We start from the raw sequence: 19,866 nt of genomic DNA, 5'->3' as shown, positions 1-19,866 counted from the left end.
CTTGAGCTAAAGTTACTTGAGGCTTCACTTCACGCTCGCCCCGCAGCCGGCAGTTTCATCCAGCCTCCATGACGAATTACGAATCACCCTCGTCGGCTTCCTTCCCGCTGCCCTCTTGGTGCGGAAGTGTTGTCCTCAGGAGCAGCAGCAGAGCCTGAGCTGCCACTGTTTGGAGCCACACTACGCTAGCTCAGTGGCAGGTTTTCGTACGTCCGTGTCTCTCCTGTTGGGACTTGTCAGCGCTCGTCTTGTCCGCGCATCATAGCAGTATTATGCGAGCGCCGTCCGGAGTGTGGGAGCACCGTGTGAAGTGGTGAGAGATGCTTCATGTTGGGTGTACAGCTAACTTAGCATCAAGTGATGGAGCAAGCTAGCCTGTCAGAGAGCTGCACTGGGTTAGCACTGGAGCCGTGTCTTTTTATCTAAGTGAGGCTGTAAATATGTGGTTAAACTGGAGTTAATGTTAGACATTTAAACCTGTCGCGACTTCAGGCAAAACACAACCGCCACGTTAAGTCTGCTTTAGTGTGTGTGTGCTAAACAAATGGCCACCTGTTCACTGTTTACATCTTCTCCTACGGCAGCAACCAGACTACTAGACTGCCGTATGACAATAACAAATCTGTTATTTTGTGCAACTGAATTAGGGGGTTAACATTTGACAAGGAATGTGATCACAACACAAATAATGCAAGTCAAATGGTTTCCAAAGAAGCACGGCTATAAAACTTGCTGCTCCTTTGTTGTGTGCTGTAATTACTGCAGGTCCAGGCTTTACGCTCAACATGTAATCTTATTACAAATACGATCAATATTTAGTTGTGACACCAAGCTGCTCACTATAGTAATGTGTACTACCTAGATCAGTGTAATGACTTTGTTGGCTACAAACGGTCTATTTTAAGCATCATATATGTTCCCAGCTGTTTTAGTATATTAATTTATTAATTGTCCTTGACAGCACTCTGAGTCAGGCAAATGAAGTGGGTACCCTCTGAAGTTACAATCTTTTAAATGTGAAAATCCTTCTTTTGGTTACTAAACTGTCTACAGGGAAACACAAAGAAGGCATTTGCTAGCAAGGGGGAGTTATATATAATGATTGTTATTGTGTATTTACATACACATTATATATAAATATAGTTTATCTCAGAGAATATTGTTGGCAGTTTCCCTTACTTGTTGATGCAGGGTTCTACTTATAAGCCGGTGATATTAACTTTAAAATATTTGCTTCTGCCACAGTAAATAAAAATAGCTGATGAAAATAATTGTGATAATGTTTATTTTGTACATTATGTGAGACTACTCTTTTTTTTTTTTTTCACCACCATATTAACCACCATGTCACTAAGGAGTTGGTTATTGAGCCTCAGTTCTTTTTATTTACCGACCTAAATGTTTTTGAGGATTGAGCACTGTCAATTGCATGCTTTAGCAGGCCTTGTTTAAGTATTCTTTTCATAGATATTTACTCACTTAAGTCATAACATTGGCAATTTTATACTATTTAATTTCAGCAAAGTCCTTATATGGCAACATTAGACACTGTCATGTAAGTAAGATATTGACAAAAGCCAAACTGACAATAATACCCAGTCCTGCAAGGTCCTTAAAATGCTGCTGAATAATATACTTACTAATGAATTGACTCCTGTTGTTCTAGAGTTTTCTTGAATCATCTATATGGGCCATCTTCTCTCGAAAAATGGTTACCGCCTGAAGAAGAGGACACGCAAGTTGCATCACAGGAAGAAGAAGAAGAGGAACTGTTTCTTGCAGCTGCCTTGCATGCTGTGCTTCATTGTCCACGGCAACAGCAGCGGTATTGACGACGACAGCGACCATTTGGAGACCGGTGTCAACGGTAGCGTGTGTCGTCACAACAGCATCACCGGAATCAGTGTTCCTGGTGTGGGTGGAGTTGGCATCGGAGCAGCAGCTGCCTCGAAGCTAGCTGAGCGATACGCAACACTCGCATCTCCTGAGGATTGCTCCAGGTTGTTGTTGTCACCCCGGGAGCTGGCTATCTGGGAGGGCCAAGGGAAGAGCCTTTTATCAGCCGTTCCTGCCAAACTTATTCCTCCACCGGCACTTTTCCGAACCGCTGGGGTGTCTGTGACCGTACCCATACCTTTGCCTGTGCCTAGCTGCACGAGCGACTACACTGAGATGGTAAGGAGCTGGGGGGGTTTCTAATATGTAGCTGTAGTGTTTAGACTGATTAGTTCTGTTTACCAGAACTATCTGTCCCTCCCCAGACCAATGCTGAGGGATCTCTTAAAATCTTATTAAAGACCAAAGAATATTTGTGAAAAATAATGACGCTTGACACCACTGACAGCCATTTCTGGCAATGACTAATGTCCAATAGTTCATTACCCCTAAAAGACATTAAACAGTATCAGTTGACCAAAGTGTGTTTGTTGATAAAGGCCTTAACTGAATGAGGGCAATCCAACTATTCATTCATTTATTTTGACAATTTTGAATCAGCTGAAAGCCTGCTCAACTTGAAATTAACAGAAAAGTATTTAAGGGAATCTTCAAGGAATAACTAATTCCCAAATGCAAATTCAGGCAGAATAACCATCACATTTACTATTACCACAGAATGTGGAACAGATTTACCCTGTAAATTGAATGGGAGAGGGCATCTATTTACAAATGCCAAAAAAAATAAGGAAAAGCATGTACTGTCTATAAAAGTTCTCTGAAAGCTTAATGCAACAAAGTCCAAGTGTTTGAAAGACATTGCACAGCGGGTTTTCTGTGTTCTCAATGTGTAATAACAGAATTGCAGAAGTCACACACACATAAAGCTATTTTCACTCCTTGTTTTAGTTTGTTCTCATAGAGAATCCAAGGTCAAGGGTGCTGTTTTGACTTTATGCTCCATATGTGGGCAGTGTAATGTTCTTCCACACTGCAGTTTTAATAAAAGACTTTACAGTCAAATCTGCCTTGACTTGCCTGAAGAAAATCTGGTTCCAATTGGCTGATCTGTGTTTGTCTCTGGTTGCAGGTGTGTAAGAGGAAGTGCTCAGAGGTGCAGAGGTGCACCCCCTGCAAGCAGCCACGCTGCGCCTTCGCTGCCCCTGACGGAGGGCTGGAGAACGGAGGAGTGGGAGGAGGTGGGGGAGAGGCCGCCTCGAATTCCGAAACTGGCCACTGCCACCTTCCCCTCTGTCCGCTTCCTTCCTCCTCCGCTTCTTCTTCCTCTGCCTCCTCCTCTACCTCCTCACCTGCTGATGGCTGCTGCGGGTTGGGTCTTCATGCTGATTTGCCCCACAGTTCAGACTCGTCCCCCTGCTGCCTGCATCATTATGACGACTGCCAGGCGAGAAGTTCTGATGCTGCTGATAACTTAAGTATCAACCACCTGCCTTCCTCCATCCTTCTAAAGGTCAGAGCTCATTGTAGATTTAAATTGGCCTTTTGTTTATATCTACTGAAGTATTTTTGTTGGTTTGGTACAATAAATGATACAAAGGCAGAAATGGCCATTGATAGCACACATGCTGTGTACTACATGTTGAATGGCTTTTACTTTCTTAATCCTCCTTTCAGGTGCTCTCCCACTTGACCGTGAAGGAACGCTGTCTGTGTGCCTCTCTGGTTTGTAAGTACTGGAGGGACCTCTGCTTGGACTTCCAGTTCTGGAAGCAAATCGACCTCAGTGGCCTACAACAAGTAAGCGCATAGGGATGTGTATTTCTTGTCAGAGTCTCTATTACCTCCAGGATTTTTTTTTTTTTTTTTTTAAACAGTGGAGTTGTACGAAGTTTGTCCTTTCAGTTTTTCACATTTTATAATTTAGATATTTAGTCAACACCCTGGCTTGGATTGAGTAACCAGGAGGTGCCTTGGTGTCTCTGGGATCAAATCTGATCTTCTGATCGCAACCTTTTTAACAGAAAGTTGTTTCTGCTGACTTTCATCTCTCCTTGTGTTCCCCAGGTAAACGATGATCTCCTGGTGAAAATAGCCTCTCGCAGGCAGAATGTGACAGAGATTAACATCTCTGATTGCCGAGGGGTCTATGACCATGGTGTGTCATCCCTGGCCTCACACTGTCCAGGCCTGCAGAAGTACACTGCATACCGCTGTAAGCAGCTTGGTGACATGTCCCTGTCGGCCTTGGCTACACACTGCCCTCTGCTGGTGAAGGTGCATGTGGGCAACCAGGACAAACTAACGGATGAAGCACTAAAAAAGGTATGCATTTAGAGCCAGAATGGAGACACAAGAGATCCAACTTTTCTTTTCTTTTTTTTTTTTTTGTCTGTGATACACCTGTCCCCATCAAATAAAAAGATTCAGGTGACAGGTGAGGGTGTCCAGTATTTAATCTTATGTATCCTGAATAATTTCTTTTTGCCTTTTAGATGGGAGAGCACTGCAGTGAGCTAAAGGACATCCACTTGGGTCAGTGCTACAGTATCACAGACGAGGGCATGGTGGCCTTGGCTAGAGGATGCCGTAAACTGCAGAGACTCTACTTGCAAGAGAACAAGCTGGTCAGTTCCACACTTCTGGTCTCTTCCTCGTCTCCCTGCTTGCTTCAGGGTTTCTGCTCTTACTGGAGACCAAGTGTGTCCACGGCAACGCAAAGACACACAAGTGTGCATTCATCACATATAGGCTCTCCATAACAATTCACACACGTGTACAGCCAAAAACCCGATACACCTCCTTCCAATAAGTGCACCACCAGCTTGTAGATTTGCCAGGCAGCTTCTACATTAATATACAGATTTATTCATTTCTGAATCAGCAATCTTAGAGAACTGGTCAGTCTGTTCTTGTGTTCTTAAAATATCAAGACACAATTCTTGATCCAGGTTGCCTGTATGACGTTCTGCTCAGAGGTTCTTAGTGAATAAATGATAGTTAATTTAATGAGAGGGAGATAATTTCTTGAAACTACTGTAACTCAATAATGCTTAAAGACATGTGGTTCATATTAACACCACACCACACGTTTATGTGAATGCAAATGTGTGGAGGCGTACATATGTTTGATGATTAATGCCTTAATCAGTTAATGACTAATCTCATTATCACAGCTGGTTTTGTTTTTATACTTGGCCCTAACATCAACTGCCTTTATCACTTTCCCCTCCGTGATATTTCTTTTAATAGAAGACCCAGGTACAGAAGAAAGGGACAGACTACTTTCAACCACCACTAGATGTCACTGTTTTCCAATGTCTGACAACAGCCTGCCAGCTGCTGTCTTTTTGTAGGCCACAGCTTGTTGATACTAATGCTGAGTTGTGCACTTCTCCACCAAATCACAACCGCATAATGAGCATATCCTCTTTTACTGTGTCTGTCATTTAGTATTGGATTCTGATACAGAAAGAGACCATACATAGTCATTTGGCATGTCTGTTTCTCACCCCCTTTATTAAGATCTTCTTTTTTCTCACTAATGCTGTTGCACTTTTCTCTGCTAATGTTTCTTTGCCGCGCATGAGTAATGATGACCTTGATGAATTAGTCCGCTTTAAGTTGTTAACAATAGCTCAGTTTGTTAAAACCCCATTCATCAACTTAATAGTATATGAAATTAGCGATTACCACAAGGTGAGAGATTAATATTGCTGTTGATGAACATTTCAGTGCCGCAGTATCAATTTCAGATGCTCATTTTTCAGACGTGAGATCGTTGCAGTTATTTTAGCTTCCTGTCAGTAGGGTGGAGAGAAATGGGCTGAGCTTATATGGGAATTGTTATGTCTAGGTGCTCTGGTTGCCTGGCCTAAAATTGTCATTAAGTTTGCCAGGAATTAAGACGACCCAGAAACACTTACATATTTCCACAGAGGCCATTTATTCTCTCTGACAGCTTTAAAGTATACCTAAGGTTCTCTCCTCCATCTTCTCAGGAAAAAGAAACAGATTTTGTTGCGTTGTGGGAAAATGGTTGTAGTTACAGTCTCAGAATGAATTTTGGTGACTATGTTGTTGTATGCATGAACGCTTATAGATATTTTGTCATGTTTTGTCTTTTGTATGTTCAATTATGCATGCTCTCGGCTTTATGAAGAATTTAAAAGGTGACTCAACCATTTGTACTTTGAGGATCTTATTTCACCCAGGGTCAGCTGTTTATAGACCAACTAAAAGGGTTTGAAGCAGTGTGGGAAAAAAGGCTTTTCTGAAAGGTTTATGCAAAAATTGAAAGGTTGAACACTTCAGGGACCATCGTGTGGGCTGAACCTTTGTTCTTTACATGAATTGATCCAGGAAACGGCATTGAGATGGGCTCTTTGGTTTTTAGTGCGCTATAAATCGCAGTCATGGGACACCATAGTGAAAGCCTCTCCTCTCGTTTTCTCTCCTCTCCTCTCTGCTGGCCTTTGTGGGACAAGGATCCTGTCTCTGTCTCTCCTAATCAATCACAGATGAGGATGAGCCGTTCACTTACTCTGATCTGCCCTCTCTTTCTCCTCCTCCTCCAAAATTGAATAATTGAATTGCTACAGGATGTTTCTGTGTGGTCTTTCACTCGCCGTCTGCCTTTTTCTTTGTCATGTGCACACCCACATACTGTAATTTATTTTTTTTCTTTCTTTCCCTATTTATTGTCGTGTTTGTGGTTTCAGTTCCATGCTGCAGGGTCTTTTCTCTCCGTTAAGACCATGTCTAGCTCTGTAGATGGTTAAATAGGATTAGGGAAAGCTTTTGTGGCCTTAAGAACTTATTTAATCAGCACTAGCACTAACAATATTAGTAGTAATTCTGCTAATGGTGCTCTGTTTTTTTTTTGTTTATAAGCATCCTACACATTTAAACCACAAAACTCTAAATCTCGGATGTTAGTTTACTGATGCCACGTTTAGGGAGGTTTTAGAGACTTTGGAAATATGTTTTGCCATAATGCAAAAATGCAATGTGCACTTGTGAAATTTCTCACTGTTCCTTTAATTGCAAAAGACAGAGTTAAAGGATGTTTAAAATATATTCTTGTCATGATTATCATACTGAAGGGCACACCTGTTATTCTTTTAATAAATGACAGTTGAAAGTTTCTAATGCAGTGCTGAGGATGTCTGTAGCAGTGACTAGTGTCTCCAAATGTTGTTTACAGTTGACAAACTGACGCTTATTCTTCCATTGCTTGTTAGCCCAGGGACAAATCAGCCCAGGGCTACAGATAACCCTGGGCTAAGAGCGTGTTTTGTGAAAAGCAGGTGACTCTGGTGTCTCCGCTCCTTTTGACATCTAACCTGCATTCTTTATTGCTGTTCATCCAGTATTTATGCCAGAGTTGGTTATATTGCACCAGTTGCCTTTCAAGGCTTCTTTTCATCTTCTGAAGTGTTTTATTCTCTCCCCCCATTCATATTCTGTTCTCTTCCACCACCTCGAAGGGCAAAGGCTCTGAGAATAGCAAATTCCCCTTTTCCTCATCTCACTTCAATTTGCCGTAGGGGGGAGAGGCAGCCCTGAAAGTTAAACTCTGAGTACTGTCAGTTTCATAGACCAACTGGTGGACGAACTATAAGCTGCAAAAACCTCTTGTCAGTCATCTTTCTATGTCGGTAACTTTGCTCCGATGCTCCTTTCAATTAATAGCACATCGTAATCTGCAAACATTTTTGCTGGGAAAGCACTTTTCTGCTCTTTTCCGCTTTCTTAAAAAAAAAAAAACTTTATCTGCTCTCCTGTCTTGTAAAAATCAAAGCGTGTGCACTTAATTTTCCTTCAGTGTGATGGCAAGATTCTTCCACTGGCTCATCTTGTGTCTGCCTACACACACACTCTCCCCCACACATACCCACAGGCTCTGATTATTTACACTTTTTAATTAGTGCAAAATGTGGAAATGTAAGTGGAATTGGAGATGACCTAACATAGATTACCATGTGCCCTCAATTTAGGTGTAATTACCACTCTGCATGTACAATCAGAGCTTCCCTCCTGTGCTTTCACCACGTTTTCCAGCTCTCTCACTCGGGCGTTTTGGGATGTGTTTGTCTGTGGAACAACGTAAAACACTGGAAAAGACGAACTGTCAGGGTAAATGGCCATCGTCATGTGAGGAAGGCCTCTCTGATTGGCTGTCTGTCTAGCTTGTAAGTAGTCTGGTTTTTGCTGGCAGGGGGAATGACAGTGAGGCTCCACCGGTCCAATCAAACGTAATCGCAGATTAAATTGTATATTGACATTAGCAGATTTAATTAGCCAGATTAGAGGGAGAGGAAGGACAAAGGAAGTGATAATGATATATGTCAGTTATTATAGGATAGACCTTTTAACTTGAACGCATGCAGGGCATAGCTAAAAAACACTCGAAGCGACACACACATGGGAGCGAATGAATTGAATAGCTGCCAGCTGCACTGGAATCTCCTCTGGAAACTTTGTTCACGTATTTGACTGTAATTAGAGATAAATAGAACCACTCTTGACCAACACGCACGCACGCACGCACGCACACACACACACACACACACACACACACACACACACACACACACACACACACACACACACACACACACAAAATATACTGTCCGTCTCCTCTTCAAGATCTCTGCAATCCCCTCCAGTCTTCATAGACAGGAGTTTAGACTTTTCAGGATGTTGAATGTCAGATGTTGTATGATGTATTTAGTCAGTTTAACTGCTAATGGCGCTGGATTATGTCTGGTGAGGTAAAAGCTCTGCCCCCATCCAGAATTTCCATGCTTTCATGTCATCAAGAAGTCTCTTTAGTTTGCTCTTTTTGTCTTTTGCTCTCTTTGTCTCTGTGGATTTGGAAGGTAGCCATATGTAAGTAGGGTGAAGATGGAACTTACCCGTGGAGAGACGGGGATGTCTGTTAATAAATTGTCCTAAATCCCCATTGCTCTTTTGGTGTCCCTTGTTTTTTCTTTTTTTTATTTAAAACATTATTTAAACAATATTGTTCTTTCATTTCCAATTTTTCATCCATTCCTTTCCCCTTAACTTTTCTCTTTGTGCTTTACTGTCCACTTTTGAATATATTATTGTTGTTGTTGTTGTTGTTGTTGTTGTAATCTTCTTTATCATCACATTGTTTTTCTTGTAGTTGTGGTTATTGCAATGATGAAAGGTAACATTTTGGTCAAAATTAATCTGCAATATCATAATCCGCATTTTGGAAATGGATGAGTAGCGTAAAAGTACCACGTGTAGTTTTTGACCTCTAGGAATGTTCTTACACTTGGGTCAGCATTTTGTTTGTATCATGCATGCTGGGGTGCGGAATGGATGTAAACAATACAGATTTAAAAATATTTCAGAAATTGGCTGTGCAAGTGTTTAATGAGAAAGGAAATGCACTCAACAGATTTGTTAGACCTCAAGGAAGTAAACATAACTTTGTTTACGAGAAGACTCCACAGGGCACCTTTTAAGTAATTTGTTAAGCTAAATTGTAAAAAAAAAAAACAACAACAAAAAAACCTCTGGTTCCAACTTCTTATATTGCTGGTTTTCTTAGACTTCAATGATGATAAAGTGAATGCCACTGTTGACAGTTCAAGACATTCTCCACTTACTCTCTTGTCTGCTGATTTAAACCATCTGATACCGTCAAACGAAGCGAGTAAGTGGACCTTTAGTAGGCGTTGTTTTATCAACTGAATACTTTGGGGTTTTTGATTGTTAGCCAGGCAAAACACATTTCACCTTGGGCTCATTAACTAATAATGAAAAAAAACGTTTGTTGCAGCCCTAACTGTGCCTGACTCATTAAGATAAGGACATGAGGTTAGTTTAAGTAATAAACTATGTGAATTATACTCTTTAAAACTTTTATTTTCACCATTACTACTGCTTACATTCTCAGTATGTAGTCTAAGCTAACAGCACATTCCTCTCTCCGATATCCTCCTCTTCATTGCTCTTTTGAAGTGCCTCTTTATTGATCTGTGTCCCCAAAAAGTGTGTGAGTATGTGTGAGTATGTGTGTGTATGTGTGTGTATGTGTATGTGTTGGAGCGGTTCCTGATCAGCCTTTGCCTGTAGAGTAATCAGATGCATTAATGAGCACTGACTTCAACTTGGACAGCCCGCTGCACTCAGACACAGACATTGTCGATATGTTCCCTCCGCTGTCTGCCCAACAACAAAACAAGTTTTAAAGGGGAGAGAAAGAAAGTGAAAGCACTTTTGGAAATGCGAAGTGTGCCTCCAAAGTGATATTTCACCTTGCTGCAGTGTTTTCTTTTCAACATTAGTTACCCCGGCAAAAGATTCAGCATCAATATTAGATATCTTTGCACCTGATTCTATCAATAACACAGGTGAAATTACTTTTTGAAAAAGAAGAAAAAGACCCTGGTGTGGCAGGATGCTCTTTTGGATTCCCTAAGTGCCTCATAGAAAAGTTTAAAGTATTAATCTTGTGGAATGAGAACAAGTGAAGTGAAGGACAGACATTATAATTAAGAAGTGGGTCTGCCTATATAACAGTGAAAGAATGCCAAAGATGAATCCACACGGTTGTGCCAAAGTTAAATATCTGACGTGGTGAGGGTGACTTCTGTCAACAATGCCTACATGTCTGTTTTCTGATGTAGTAGTAGTTTTTACCAGCAGAAGTTAGATTAAAAACTCAATTGTCCTATGCACAGAGTACGAGTTGCACTGCACAATAAAATTCTTAGCTTGCTGTCCTCTTAGATTGACATCCATTGGTGTGGAGCTGTTCAACAGCTCTATAGCCTGGGGGGAAAAGTTAGTACTGGGAATAGTAACAGCTGTAGTAATAGTAGTATAATATATTACATTTACAGTACTTGATGTGACAGTGTTAATGGCACCCTGACATTCTTCTGTGCATAGTCTCTAAATCAAAGGTAAGCTCTTCAGACTAGATTAGAGAATATTAACAACATTTATTGTTTCTTTTAACTTTTTAAAATGTATTTGCTGGTTTATATTCCTTTTGTTCTCCACCGATGACACAAACCAAATTCAGTGTGTTGTTAACTTCAGCTATACAATTACTGCCAAGACACAGAGATGTCTTGCATCACTTAATTTTGAACAAGTCCTCAAAAAGACACACATGATTGCCAATTACCCCAAACATATCCTAGATGACTGGCGTAAGCAAATGCCATCAGGAGTAGGTTTTAGATTTCCTGTATGTACAACAAACAGAAGGAATTTTGGTTTTATTCCTCAAGCCATGAGACACAGTACAAGAGATGGTCAGTTTACTTTGTGTTTGTGTTGATTAATGCACATTTTGCTTTTTTTTGGCATAACATGCCTTTGTTGCGTGGGACATGTTTTTTCTTTTGATCTTCACACTTTCATATTTTGTATTTTATTTTTTGTGGTTGTGTGAATGAATTGGTTTAGGTGTTTTCCCCGTTTGTCTATGTAATAGAGTAATGTAATTTCAAGTCAACTCACAAGTATGACCTTAACAATGAATTACATTGCACTCAGGTCTCTTATCAGCACACTTATTCTGAAGTGCTAAATGTATACAGCACCTGAAATGTGTACTGCTGTAGACATACAACTTCAGGTGCTCTTGGTTGATGTGCTTGGTTTCCACCTGCAGAGGGTGTAGTAGGCCTGGATAAAGGCAATAATGCAAAGTTATCAAGCAGTGAAGGCAGCCCTATGCAGCCAAGTGTTATTCTTCGATTGCACATTAAAAAAACCCATACTGCTTTTAAAAACTTGAGGATATTAATAAATATTTGAGAAACAGAATTTGTTCATTTCCGTACCTATGCTTTTTTTTCTTTGTGGTTTATGTACCCAACCATGCGACATGTTGTAAAAAGCAATTTTCACACAAAGTCATTTAAAGTCAGTCTGATTTGGATGAGAATGAGGCTTTATAACCTGTTGATTTTGAGGCTCGAATATTTTCCTGCACAAATAAGTGGGTTGTTGCTTTTTGCACCTTTCATGTCCTTTTGAATGGCATGTAATTTATGTAAGAATTTGAATACTATTGAAATGAAAATAAGCATTTTCTCACCTGTAGCCAGAAACTCTGAATGGCCTTTGCTGTGGTAATATGTAATCTCTTTGCACTGTAGACGTTGTAGCGCCACTCGTCTCCATGGCGTTATCAAGAATTCGCCCGCAGATACCAGAGTACCGGGAAAAGCAGCAGAAGAATGTTAATGTGAATGTGACTTCCATTTCCATTCCTTTTCTGTTCATTGCTTACTCTGGCTGAGCATGTGGAGGGGCTGCAGCCGGAGACGGGGTTAAAGCTGAGATGAAACCCACATTTATTTATTTTTTTCTATCTCGCTTGAAACATGTTTTACTTGGTGGCTGGTGTGCAAGCTGTGCAAAATGTATCCTGCTTTCCAGCTAATAACTCACTGTTGTTAGATTTTATATGCTGACACTTTACAGTGTAAATAAGACAAAGGAATACTTATGTTCGGTGAACTTAATAGTGTAATATGAGATTTAGAGATAAGTGGAGATTGATTCATTAGTTGATTGACAAAACTTAATTGGCAGTTATGTTTGTAATTCCTTTATTGTGTCAGTCATTAAAAAGCAGCAAAAATACCAGATATTTGTCGATCCCAGCTTCTCAAATGTGACAATTTGTTGCCTTTCTTTGACATATATGACAGTAAAGTGAACATCTCTGGGTTTGGGGCTGTTTGTCTTTTTAAAACGAGCAATTTCAAACTAACAATGTGTATGGTGAAAATATGATATGTATTTTTCACAATTTTCAGATATACCTTAGTTTACAGATTGAACTTTTGAAAAATAAATTCATTTCTTTAAGTTCTCATTTTAAGTTCCCAGATTTGAGAATGTGCTACTTTTCTTGGTCTTATTATAATAATATTAATATTTTTGAGTGTTGGTTTTTAGTTGGACAAAGAAATTTAATGACATCGCGTTGTGCTCTAGGAGATTGTGATGTTCACATTTTTTTCATGTTTTCCATACCAATTGATTAAACAAGAAAACAACATTAACATTAGTAAAATAATGAAGATTTGCAGTTAATGTGTTAGTCCTTGTTTTATCCAGCTTTTTTTGACCTTGTAAACATTTTTTAACCAGTGATTCTACTTTCACTTAAAGTGCACTTAGAGCAACTCCAGGAAAGCAAATTTAATATTTTGGTGGTTGGCTCACCCCTGCTAGCCAGCAGCAAGTTGGAAAGGTTTTGGCAACACCACAACCAGTAACTTTTCGATAATTTATTTAGGTGAAAAGAATTTGGCACCCATTTCAGTTCTCCTGAGGGCCAGTGCCGGGTTCTGACCTGGCCAGTGTTTGAAGAGCATTGCCTTAGAGACCCTCTGTTTATCCAGCTCCAGACAGCAGTGGCTCCTGACACCCAGCCAGGGATGTCACTATGATTCATGGCCCTTTCCGACACCTCGCTCACGCCTTTACTCTTCTTAATCTCTTTGCGCTCTTTCCCTTCCTCTCCCTCTCTCTCTGATGATGAGTTTTCCTTTTGTTTGAGAAGGGCAGAAATGATGTCATCATTTAAAGCAGGAGCCCGACGCCAGGATGGAGGCCTCGCCTTTTAGCTGAGCGGACCAGTTTGTATGTAAAACAGAAGAGGAGAAGACAGAGAGAAAGTCTACCTGCCTCTTATTTTAAACACCTTTTAACCTCTTTTCACTCTCATGCTCCCGCTACTCATCCCATCACTCTCCTCCTCTCTCAAACAAGCCATAGCCTCCATCTAGATCCCCCCTCCCCCTCTCCTCCTGTTGTTGCTGTCTCTTTGTGATTGAGAGGCCAAAGCAGCGCTAATCACTGACTTCATTAGTGATGATTGATAGGAGGCAGAACGGTGTGTGTCTGTATGAACAGCTATAGATGTTGCCCGTTGCGTGTCCATTTTGTGCATGACCCATCCCCTCCTCACCGTTTCCCCCGTACCCGATCTCACCCTCCAGCAGACGTCACCTTTCTACTTCCCTCTGTGATGCATTCGGGGTTGGTGATGGCAGCAGCGGTTCAATACTTGGGGTAATGAATGTGTTTAATAAGCACAGTGGGTCGATGGACTTAATTAAGGTGTGACAGAGGATGGGCCTGGAGAATGCTGCTGTAACGAGACTCTAACGAGCCTCTGGGGTTAACGAGGTCATGCTATATATGGGATTCCCTCACCTGTACGGTTTCTGTGTCTCTCTCCCTCTGTTTTTGCCCCCTGCTCCACCTCTCGTGCTCGGCCTCTGCCTTCCCTCCGCTCATGTTTAGTACGGTACATTAGTTTGACCCTCTATTGGTTTGTCACTTGTCTGTTATGATGTTTGTATTCCCATCCATCTCCTGTTCTGTCTTTGACATACTGCTCCCTGTTAGCCTCTGTCGTGCTGCAGCTTGCCCATCTTTTCTAGGACGAGGCTTAGGAATGATCGCTGAAATGCTCTGGAATGGTCTGAGCTCCTTTTTTTTTTTTTCTCCCAGAAGCGGGTTTCCAAAAGGCCTGTCAGGCTATTTCTGGAGGCTTGGAGCCTTTTTATTGAAGCGGGTCCTGACGTCAGAAAAACCTCACTGTTCCAGAGACTGACAGCTGCCCATCAGGCTGCTCCACTTTTGCTGTTGTCTTTCATAGAAGTTTAAATATTGCACATTTTTGTTTAGCGCTAACTGCATCACACTGAAAAAAAGCTCATGGGGTCAAGCTTTTTTTTTACACTATATGGTTTTTCACTGTAGAATGAAGTGCTGATTGTTGGAACATCATATTGAAATTTTGTCCATTGACTTGGTTCATGGTTGATTCATGCCACCTCTAAAAAGCCAATTGTAAAATGCAACTGAACGGCAGTATTTACATTGGGATTTGTTGCCAATCAAAGTATGTGGGGAATGTTGGAAGTTATAATTTAATGTATATTACCATTTTATGAATATTAAATGCTGGTAAAATATGCAAATGTCTGTTAGATTTACTTCACTTACCAGCCAAAAAAATAATGATAATCTATTGAGTGGCTCGTAGATTTTGAGCATTCACTAGCCATTGGCTGGTGGACAAAAAAGTTAATTTTGCACCCTGCAAGCAAGGACATATATAAGGTGTATGGCAAACGAAGTTGAAATACAGCTGTAACTTTTAAAACAAATAATCTGACATATCGCCAAGTTTTTGTGCTTTTTTGTGAGAATGCTGATATCTTTAAGTATACTTTTGTTTTTGTCCAGTGTGGCATTAGCATGCAGCATTTTACACATGATTTTGCTTGTTTTAGTATTTACAAAGTCCTTTTAGGCCCTCTAAATTGTCTCTGGTATTTATTAGATGCTGTAATAGTACGGCCATATTGTAGAAATAACTTGACCAGCTTTCTGAGAGAAGTCACAAGAGAAGGGGAGTGATTTGTTTGTGTTTCCTTCTCAGCCTGCTGTAGTTGTTACTGGCTGCGGCACAGAGACACAGAGTTGGTGCTCTTTTGGTTTGCTCTGGGAGGAGATTTATTTTGAGTACAAATTTAACATTGGTGAGTTTTTATCTTTCTTCTTTCCTGGTGGGTTTACTTCCTTGCTCTGCTGATGGACTTGTGAGGGGAGCTGGTTAGGCTGGGAGTGAATAAAGGATTCCTGTTCTCTCTCTGAAACTGTTCAGCACAGCACGATGCTGTTTTTCCAAACTCCATACTACTGAAGTATATTAAAGGGGATGGTGGGATTCATGAGCCTCATTGTTCTAATTCTGGCTGTTAAATACATGTTTTCAGTTGATTATTGATTGGTGGTTGTCCATTTAATCACTTCAGAATATCATTTAGGACTGTGATTAATCTGTTTTTTCAGTTAATTATTTACTTTATAAAAAGTCAAAATTAATAGATGCCCATCACATGTTTCTACATTTTCTTGCTTACTATGACCAGCAGCATCACAACATGAAATGAAGCTGTAACTAGCAAATATACGGTCTATTTTTACTATATAAATGACCGAAATAATCATTGATTTCAATGATTGAATCATTGGGGGTGGTGATGGGGCAGTGGATAAGACACATGCCTTTGGTGTGAGTGACCCGGGTTCAAATCCACTGTGAGACACCAATGTGTGCCAGAGCAACGACCCCTCGTGCGACCTCTGACATATATATAGCAATTGTAAGTTGCTTTGGATAAAAGCGTCAGCTAAATGAATAAATGTAATGATTTGTAAAAATATAATTTGTTTTGTGTTGGCAACTTTAAAGAGCAGCACCTCTCTTTGAATTTCAAAAGATGTTTTGTAAGGCCTTGATTTATGATTTAAATAGAAATGTATCATCAACAGAAAGAAACACAAAACTTCAGAATTTCCATCTCAGCCACACTAATCTATTTGAATCTCTGCCTTCTGCTGAATTTATCCAAATACAAATACAAAACTGTGCTTGGTGGAAAAATAATTATTACACAAATATTCATTGTTGCATGTCATTACATAGTGCATATATTGTGCACGTGTCCACGCAGCATCACTAGCTTTAATTGCAGTTCACCAGTCAGCCAAACGGCTAAGTTGTCAGGTAAGCAGTCTGACTGCCATCTGTTGAGGCGGTACCTGATTTGTACACTGTGGTCTGTTATCTGCAAGAAATTCCCTTTTGTTTGTCTGCCATCTGACAAAAGTGCCTGAACAACAAGCAGTATGTTGTTTTTATCATGTTTTGTTGCACCAACGGGAGCTACTTTTTCCAAACAGATTTATTTTCTTCCACTCTCTACGCACATCCGACTTTACTTTTCTCTTCTTACACTTTAGATTTTCCCCACTTGTCTCTTTAGAGCTGATGAGTTCATTATTTATACACAACTTGTTTTCAGTGATATCTGTAATGTCAGAATTTCTGATGCACATTGTCACAGTCCGGCTCCTAGAATGCAACAAAAACGGGAGACACACGGGTAAACTAAATAACAAAGTGATTTAATAATAGGAAAATAAGCAAAACCAATGAGTGGGAAGAAAGTGTGGGAAGTGTAAAGTCAGGGGTATCGGGAGAGGATGGGTGAAAATGCACTGCATGGATGTTGTGCTGTAAAAACAAAGACAAGAATCCACACACAACAAAGCAAGCAGTGAGATGAAGAAGTCCCACCAAGACTGACTGCTGCTCTGGCTTATATGCATGGGGCACACCAGGCCCAGGTGTGTCCCATGCTGCTGATTATCCTGCCATTCAGGTCTGTAGCCCTGGAGACAGAAAGCATATGAACAGCAGTATGAACGCTGCAGAGGGGCCAACATCACAAGATAGTTTCCCAGCGTTGCAGAGAAGAAACCGCATATTTAAATTCATATTATTAAAAGTCTGCGTTTCTTTGACTGATATAGATGTAACTTTTGACTTCTTAGTTCAAGCAAATTACAATTTTCTGTTGCTTGTCCAAATATTCTTCCACTTGTCCAGAGTGTTAATATAATTCATTTCAATGTCAAACTCTGCAGCAGTTTTCCTCCTCTCAGTTGCCATTCGTACACCACCCAGTCCTGTCTTTGAGAAGCAGCCATTACTCTCTGCTTCCTCCAACACCAGTATTTCACCAGTGGAAAAGTGTGACTTCCTGAACCTCACATTTCTTCGCCCGGCGTTGCCAGAGTGCAACACCGTTATGAGATATAGCATAGAGACAAGCAATCGATTAATGGTGCACTTAGCTGGGCTAATTAACAGCTATGTAGAAGCGGAGAAAGCATCAGGCAGCACCAAGGAGGTTGTTTCCCCATCGCCGAGACCCCGGATAACCTTCAAAGCATAGATCACTTTACAGCATCACGCGTTGCAGGTCCTAGCAGCTTCATAGACACCATGAACATTGCTCTGGGTCAACTTTATCACTGGGAAGGATAACACCGGTCACTGAGGTGAACAGAAGTTCGATTGACATTGTTGCTACTTCAGTGAAAACTCATTTTGTCTCTGCCTATTTAGGACGACTTCAAGAAGCTGGTTTTGCATTAGCCTGTTAATGCCCTTGTAGTTAAAATATCAATGGAGTTTTTTCCCAGCACACAAATTTTGTATTTGTCTTTCAAGTGTACTTGGTTACTCATTAAACTGCCATTTCTTGCTTGTTTTTCTCATATTTTTCTCTCTTCTCCCTCGCTCCTCCTGTCAGTTAAACTGTTTCTCTCCTTTGAGAGGGAGAATGACACGAACAGCGGATTTTTTTGTCACCTGCCACTCCAAATCCCACTCTTCCTCTTCTCTCCTTGAATCTTCCTTCCTTCCTTCCTTCCTCTCTCCCTCGCTCTCCTTCTCCCTTTGCTCCCCTCCTCAGCTCCTATCCGATCTACCTCCAGTGTGAATTTGGCTTAGCTAAATTAGCTCTCAATTAAAAGTGAATTTGGTGAAAATGAGCACTCCAGAGGGCACAGATGAAAGGGAAGGCAGTGCCGGAGGGCCGCCTGACTGACTATCTGGCCGGCTGTACATGACTGCATCGTGTATTTTGGGGCATGCAAAGTAAATTATGTGTGTGTTGTTGAGTGAAGGCAGCTGATTTGCATTTAGATAAATCCCTGTGGATGTGTATTTGTCATTGAGATGCAGGGGGCTGAATCCAGAGGCCCCCTACCCATGCTCTGTTACCTGCAGGGGAGGATATGTGTCTGAGGGAGAGCTCTTAGCATGCTGTACTACCTGGAGCATTTGCCCCACTTTTCTAGACAGCGCTGAAGGGATGGAAATATGAGCCATTACTGGAAACATAGGTGTGTTCACATGTGTGTGTCTGCACAAAATGAATTTGTTACTGACCCCTTTATACCTGCACGGGACAAAAATTATGGCTAATGGGAACTTACTGCACACAACTGGCAGCCACTGCATCCCATTAAACACACTGTTGATATAGTATGTTCGAAAGCAAAGAACTGCTGAAGGTGTGGCTGGTCAGTTTTCACATCTGTTCTTCATCACTTACAATTAAAGAAGACACCTTTTGCCAAATTTTTCATAACATGCAGCTATGGTGCAATGCAGTGTCCAGAAGCTGACAGTTATCATTATTTCTTTTTGAATATATAACAACGGCCCCTCTGCAAGCCAGCTCATGTCACCTGTCATCTGTAATGTATGTTCTCCAGTGGGAGTTCAGTGTTAAATGTGTTTCCATTGCTTACTCCTTTAAGCCCAATACTGGTCTCTGTTCATAACTGATTAGGGTACACAAATAAGATAAATAAAAGAAAGGCTTCCAAATCTTTGAGTTTTCTGTTTGCAGGAAAACATTGTGTAGGATGAAGTCTGTACAAACTCTGATCAATACCTAAAGTTTGAGTTGGTATCTGTTTGGCACAAAGTAGCCATCAAGCGCTTGTTGTTGATGTCAGTGTTTGTGCTGGGTGGTGTGGTTCAGTGCTTTGGGCCCGTTGATGGATTGGCAGAGGGGGAGGCGGCTTGCTGCTGACTGACAGTCAGGGCTGAATGTGGGCAGATGGGCTGGAATGGCTGTAAATATGAAGCCTCTATGACAGGTGAAGGTCAGTGTGGTGGGCGTGCGCGCGCACGCGTGTGTGTGTGTGTGTGTGTGTGTGTGTGTCTTGCTTTTGGTTCTGTGATTGGTTTACAGTGCCATTTCTGCCCAAACATTCACAGTGCACATTAGAGGTGTAAGCGTACCCAAAAAAATCAGTTCAGTATGTTTATGTTCTTTAGGGTTACAGGTCAATATGTTCTTTATTATTTAACATTAACTCTTCTCACTGGCCACATTTCTTGTTGTTCAGATTATGATACTCAAACATCTGCATATGAACTGTACAGTAATATACTGATACTGGATTTTTGAGATAATGATATTTGATGTTTGAGAAATATCATTGTTTTAGAGTTGTTAATTATTCCTATTAATTATTTATATCATTTTACTCAATTTCACCTCAAAATCTTATGCC

General features: G+C 40.8%; 2 protein-coding genes across 12 annotated transcripts in view; both read left to right on the top strand.

Moving 5' to 3' along the window:
* Positions 1–19,866, top strand: part of LOC123959956 (aminopeptidase O (putative)) — a 146,101-nt gene that overhangs the window by 64,535 nt on the left and 61,700 nt on the right. The gene's annotated exons all lie outside the window — the stretch shown is intronic.
* fbxl17 (F-box and leucine-rich repeat protein 17) lies at positions 110–14,891 on the top strand. Of its 3 annotated transcripts, none has more exons than XM_046034353.1 (7): positions 110–313; positions 1,667–2,175; positions 3,026–3,406; positions 3,571–3,693; positions 3,961–4,218; positions 4,389–4,520; positions 5,146–8,860. In XM_046034353.1, exons 2-7 carry the CDS (start codon positions 1,687–1,689, stop codon positions 5,344–5,346), a joined length of 1,584 nt encoding a protein of 527 aa, XP_045890309.1. In that variant the 5' UTR covers positions 110–313; positions 1,667–1,686; the 3' UTR covers positions 5,347–8,860. The 3 variants fall into 3 exon arrangements, with proteins under 3 accessions (XP_045890309.1, XP_045890310.1, XP_045890312.1); XM_046034354.1 differs by lacking the exon at positions 5,146–8,860 and adding an exon at positions 14,425–14,891 and having other exon boundaries at positions 111–313; XM_046034356.1 differs by lacking the exon at positions 5,146–8,860 and having other exon boundaries at positions 111–313; positions 3,961–4,217; positions 4,387–4,518.

This window comes from Micropterus dolomieu, linkage group LG21 (genome assembly GCF_021292245.1).
Source record: "Micropterus dolomieu isolate WLL.071019.BEF.003 ecotype Adirondacks linkage group LG21, ASM2129224v1, whole genome shotgun sequence".
NCBI classification, from domain to species: Eukaryota; Metazoa; Chordata; class Actinopteri; order Centrarchiformes; family Centrarchidae; genus Micropterus; species Micropterus dolomieu.
This window is presented reverse-complemented; position numbering and strand designations above follow the sequence as displayed.

Excerpts from the sequence above, each read along its gene's own strand:
- fbxl17 (XM_046034353.1), top strand. The coding sequence starts at position 1,687 with ATGGGCCATCTTCTCTCGAAAAATGGTTACCGCCTGAAGAAGAGGACA. Across the intron at positions 2,176-3,025 it reads CGAGCGACTACACTGAGATG|GTGTGTAAGAGGAAGTGCTC; the intron begins GTAAGGAGCTGG and ends CTCTGGTTGCAG. Across the intron at positions 4,521-5,145 it reads ACTTGCAAGAGAACAAGCTG|AAGACCCAGGTACAGAAGAA; the intron begins GTCAGTTCCACA and ends TTCTTTTAATAG.